Source organism: Ambystoma mexicanum, chromosome 8 (genome assembly GCF_040938575.1).
Source record: "Ambystoma mexicanum isolate Mex_15411 chromosome 8, UKY_AmexF1_1, whole genome shotgun sequence".
NCBI lineage: Eukaryota > Metazoa > Chordata > Amphibia > Caudata > Ambystomatidae > Ambystoma > Ambystoma mexicanum.
This window is the reverse complement of record NC_090929.1, coordinates 1392890169-1392896168: the sequence shown is the minus strand read 5'-3', so window position 1 is coordinate 1392896168 and position 6000 is coordinate 1392890169. Positions and strand designations below refer to the sequence as shown.

The 6000-nt window shown below is 43.8% G+C and overlaps 1 protein-coding gene across 1 annotated transcript in view; it reads right to left on the bottom strand.

The window, feature by feature from the left end:
- Nucleotides 1-2791: 2791 nt before the first annotated feature.
- Nucleotides 2792-6000, bottom strand: part of LOC138473786 (spondin-2-like) — a 100316-nt gene continuing 97107 nt past the window's right edge. The window contains exon 6 of the mRNA XM_069612207.1: nucleotides 2792-2923. Coding sequence (XP_069468308.1) covers nucleotides 2871-2923 — 53 coding nt within the window. The 3' untranslated portion in view covers nucleotides 2792-2870. The remainder of the gene's footprint in view (nucleotides 2924-6000) is intronic.

Genomic DNA, 6000 nt, shown 5'->3' with positions numbered 1-6000 from the left:
CTGTAGTGGCTTCCAATGTGTGCAAAGTGTATGACAATCATTTTGAATAGTCATTTTTTAAAAGGGTGAACAATAAAATCGGCTGATGTTGGATAAAAGTTGAAAAGTGGTGAGGAGCAAAGCACTGTTTGAAGATTGATTGAACAAAATAAATTGTTGAAGCCTTTATGCTGAACATTCCTGCAGACCCAGCGAGTATGGAATATATAGGTACCATGCCACTAAGTGAAAGACTGAAAGAGGCAATGAGTCAAGTTCCCACAGTGATAAGAGGAAACACCCAAGAAGAGGCGATTCACTTGGAGGTACTTCGAGCCATGCTGGCCATTCTCCACCCTGATCCCATTTTACACAACCGACCAGAGGGTTCTAGGCAGATGCAGGATTATCTGCCCCATCCCAAACTAAATAAAAAATAATTAGATCAGCTAAACCTGGGATATTTAGCTATATTCCACATCCTCTCAGTAGGTTTTGATGTAAACAAATAAGGTGAGTATATGAAAGTCATTTGAAACATACAATGCAATCTCATCTTTCTCCCATTCAAATATTAGTCTCAGTGCAATGCTAACTGTTCAGATCAAAGAGAAGAGGAAAGCATTAACATGTGCAGCTGGTCTGGAATAAAAAATAAAAAGCACCTTTAAGTAGAGTAATCCTAGAGGGTGCTATTTTATAATACGTGATAATTGCTTGAAGACGACCAACAACATTAGTACTTAAGTGCTGTTGGGTTCCCCCCATTTTGATTTTCCTCATTTGAAAACTGAAGTGCAAAACAATAGAGTACAAACAGCCAACATCCTTTTACGCCTTGTTTTCCCACGTCGTTTTGCAAGAAGTGTAAATGCTGCCTGCCGTTTACGCATGGCAAGCAGTATTTACAATGGATTCTTAGCCATCCTACGACTTTTAGAAGGTGCTAATACAGGCAGGTGCCATGGAAGTCCACTGGTTTTACGCCAGCAAAAAAATCTCATACTAGCATAAAACTATGAGGCACTTGAAGGTGGAGGGGGAACATGTCGGAAACATTCCATTCGGTGCCTTAGCCTATCTCCACCCGGTTTAAAAATCTTCTCTTGTGTTACGAAAGAGGTTAATCGCTTACATCTTAGTTTTACATCTTCCTTTTACACTTTAGAGACCTAGAACATGCATCATCTGATGCTGCCCCTTTTGTTCTGTTTGATTTAGCACACTGCTAGCAAAGCAGATCAACCAGAAGGAGAGAAAACCACAACACATGTGGCTTCCACATATCAAAGTGATTTCGCTGAATAATGCCTTCAGACACACAGAGAATAGCTGAGCAAATCCAACAGAAGCAGGAGAGAAACATGCAAACGTGGAGTGCAGATTTGGTGTGTGATTGAGAGGGAGAATTAGGTGTGGGAGTGCAGATCTTCGGTGCAAATTTGGAGTGCAGATTTCAGATGTGGAGTGTGAATGCAGAATCTGGTGTGGGTTCTATGCTTTGATTCTGCGATCAGTTCTGGCTGTAGGTTCAAGGTGTGTTTTCTGGTTTCTCGTTTTTGGTGCATATGCCTGGTGTGGGTTCTGATGCAGGTTATGAGTACAGACATCAAATATTGTGATGATGCAGGTGACACCTCCACAAAAGCACAAACGCACACAGACCCATGCACACACACAGACACACACACCACAGATCTCGAACTATAAATAGTTTTTAAATGTGGAAATTCACTAAAACATTTGTTTTTGAGAGTGTGTTAAGGCCACTAACTACAAAAAAGTAAAGTAAACAAACATTGCCACAGATTACTACAAACACGTTTCCCAGATGTATTCCCTTTAACTATCCTTCCCTACCAATCCAACATTAACTCACACTGTGCCATTACTACATAAAACTCACTTTAAATTTAGTGTTGACATACGATAACTAATATTTAAAGCAAGTGCTGTAAAGCAGCAGTGTAGTGGATATGAGAAACCTTAATAGGTTTGATTGTAATGCGACTTGTATTTGGGAAGTATTTGTAGTATTCGTAATCTTGGCATTCCCAATGTTTGTAGATTTTATGGTAGTAGCTTAAATTGCCTTAAAGAAAACATTGTTATTTCAGTTTTTATGGATAGCATTGTATAGCTATGTGAACTGTGCGAAGATTTCCTATTGCCAGCTGGTTGCCATGTCCGGCACACAGGCACGCAGCCAAAGGAGAGGATCCATGTGAAAAGAATCGAGGGACATGGTTTTAGAAGTATATGTATTAGTGTAATCACTAGTAATTGAGGAACATACCTTTGTTATTGATTCTTTCATGAAGAACTGATATTTGACTCTTTCTTTCTCCATGTGACTGCGGCTACTAATGGAAGGGCTGCATTATTTTTGACTCGCCAATCCCACAATATCTGTACGAACTCTGTGGGTCGTATGGACATGCATTGCTGTACATAGCTGTACATCCAAAAAAACAAAAGGGATCATTAACAACAAGGTACTGTTAAATGAACAGAAACCTGACAGGTGTTACTCGGTACGTGAATATATCTCAAATAGCTGATAAAAATCAAGTGTGACTGGTCCTGATAGTTGTAGCATTACCTGGATATCACCCAGGAATGAGCAGGATTTTTTGTTGGTAGAGTTTGTTAAGATGAATTTCTCTCTAAGATATGTTGGTGGTTATATTCCCCCCTAAATTATATTTTCTAGGAAACACATTATAATCATTTAACAATAGTTGATAACAATGTTTAAAAAAATACAACAACAAACACAATGTTCGGAGATGATATTATATTAACACAACACATAACACATATACATAATATTTCTCCAGCATTCGTTCTTTTATGTGGAAAATGACAGTCATGATGACACGTAGACCTCTTTAAGTTGAATGCAGAAGTACTGGATGTAGCTCTCTTGTTGTATTCTTTAATCCTGCCAAAGGTAACACAATCAGTGACACACAGTTAATTATCACTAGAAATTTGGGCAGACATATGAATTTTCTTTGTATTAAATTTAGTAAACAGTCGCAGATTGAAAGCACTGTTCCTTTGTTGCTTGTAAAACAGTTTTTTTTAAACCATCCTTCGCTCATTTGTGTCCTTGCTATTTATGGCCCTATGGTCCTACTGATAGTTTTTGAGAAAATAAATGTAGGAGACTATAGTGAACTGATCAATGTTCCATATAAAAATAAGAGATTTTATGTACACAGTTGCTTTGCTTCATCCAAAGTTTCAATTAATTTCTCCATCCTCTACATTTGTATTATGCTGCTTCTTAAGGAGGATAATACACGTTCTTCATAATCCGCTAGACTCAGGTATGGAGAGAAGCGGCATGGCTTCAAGAATGCCTGTTTCAAAATGGCAAAATGGCATTCACTGCGAAACAGGTGTTCTTGCTGCTGTGATGCTGTCCTTGTACAAACCCACAAGCTTTCAATGGTGTTAGGAAAGATTTCATAATTGTAGGTAATTTTCCTTCCATGTGGCAACCCCTAAACTTTTTGCTGTTGTTTTCACCTTATGCCTGACTTTGCCAGAGAAGTGCAGCCTTCTGCCGCACTCCTCTGGGCTTTGGCTCCTTTTCTTACGGGGGAAACTGACATGCCCTTAAGACAGTCAGTACCGGGGAACGCTGTTTCCCGTAGTTTCTTTTATCGTGTTGCGGCTTTAGTGCAACATGACACAAGAGGGCACTGTAAGCTAAGTTACAGCTCTCTTGGGTCTCTAGCCTTCTACAGGCCCTAGATACTCTTTTAGGATGGTATTTGATCGGTGCAAGTCATTCAGGGACTCGAATGGTGGCAGCGATCGTTTTGTTTATTTTGAGCTCCTTTTGGCGTTCTGAGCACATTTTTCGCACTGAACCCAAAATGGTGGCCTGGCTCCCAAAATGGCCAGACCACGAGGCTCCTTTGTCTTGTCACTGACCGTCTTGCTCCCTTCACCTTCCCCAGGTCGAGCGACCCGGGGCCTTCCTTATTTGGGCATGTACTTTCCCGCGAAACGTGGTTGCTTTCGCGGGCTTCTACATGTCGTTTGTGTGCCTCCAGGGTGTGGGCTGGGATGTCTGGTCCCAATACACATCCTGGGTGCCAGAGAGTCTAGGGTGGTGTGAATGCCTGGGACCACCGTGGTCCGTGATTGGTCCACGTATGGTATGTGTGTTGATGAGCGGATCTCCCATTGGCTCCCCTCCGTTTTGGCGCGAAGGGAACCGTGGATAAGAGGGAGCTGGAAACACCACTACCATGTCGATCTCCTGAGTTCTCACGAATGAAGGAATACAGGAGCCAAGTATCCTGCAACTACGAGGCTGGACCGAGGAATCGCTGGTGACCCGCTGAAGGAATCCTCCTTTGCACTGCTGTGGTCCTGTGAAACCCTTTCCTCCTTGGATCGAACCAGAAGGCCTGTACTGGTGCTTCGACCTTTGGAATAGCAGGAACAGCTATTCCCGGCGACTTCATCATCTCCTGCCAAGTAAGCCTTCGGAAGTGTCTCTGGGCCATCCAGTTGACTGACCAGCTTACAAGGGAGTCCTGCTCTGTAACTGCCGCCAGGTTGTGATGTATTCCGAGTCCTTGTCACTCTCCCACGCTTCGTACACTTGGCGTTCCCAAGTCTGAAGGGAGGAGTGTACATTTGGCTCGAATACACACGGCCGCTCCGTTGTCCTGCTGCGGCAACAAACTGTGCTGGTTTCGTCGATTGGGACGTCTTTTTGCCCTACACGACTACAAGGCGTTCCCTGCTCTTCTGAACCTGCCAGCTGCTGAAACTAACGTGGAGAAGCCTGGGTCTGCTTGCTTCGGGGACCGGTGAGTAGTTTAGCTAGGATCTGGTCGCCCTCCTGCAGTATCCCATTGCTTTTCCCTGCTGTGTAAAAACAGCACCCTTTTGGCCGTACTCGCGCTCTGCTTCTGCCCGCTGTGGAGGCTGCGCTTGAGTTGCGGAACCTGTTCTCCTTCTGCTGTGCACTAACCCGAACTGCCTGACTTCCTCCGAAGAGCTTCCCCTTTTGCCCGTTGGCACCGGCGTGGCAGGTACTTTGAGCACAAGGCTCCACTCTTCGCAGGGCTCGGACTTCCATCTAGTTAGGTGCCTCTGAAGGCGAACTGAGTCTAAAGCGTTATCGCACTGCTTGTTTTCCTTTCCTTTCAGGTGGACTACATATTTCGTGCTTTAAACGCTTGCGACTGTGTATTTGTATATATATTGTGTTGATATGGTATGTGTTGGTTTAATATTGTGATATTGTGATTTTCTCGCTACGGTCATTGTTTTAAAGGCCTTAAAATAAATGTGTATCTATTTTTGATATAACAAAAGTGTTCCACGTGAATAGGCTGAAGGCTTTCGTCCCAAGAGTCGAAATCGCAGCACTGCTACTGGCGTCAGACGTTGAGGAAGAGGAGTCTGAACCTCTCCCCGACCTGTTCCAAAGCGGTCCTTCAGATAGCTCCGTTGAGGGTGTCCGAGTGGCCCCTCATCTGACTTCTGATCAGCAGGCTGAGGTGAAATGTTTGCTTAGGCAGTTTTCCCCCCTGTTTTCACAGTCGCCTGGTTTGACACCTTGGTGCAAACATAACATTGACACAGGAGACAGTGTACCTACCAAAAGTAGGGGATACAGGATGTCAGATAAAGTACGGTCTTATATTAAGACCGAGGTCAACAAGATGTTAGACCTTGGGGTGATTGAACCCTCTAGTAGTCCTTGGTCCAGTCCAGTGGTGTTGGTTCCAAAGGCAGGCACTTCTGAATTGAGGTTCTGCGTGGATTACAGGGCTCTGAATGCTGTCACCAAGACAGACGCCCACCCCTTGCCTCGAACAGATGAGCTGGTGGATACTTTGGGTGCCTCCAAGTACCTCAGCACGTTTGACCTCACTGCTGGCTATTGGCAAATAGCTTTAGCAGAACATGCCAAGGAGAAGACAGCATTTTCTACTCCAGACGGCCTTTACCAATTCCGGGTAATGCCGTTCGGATTGAAGAATG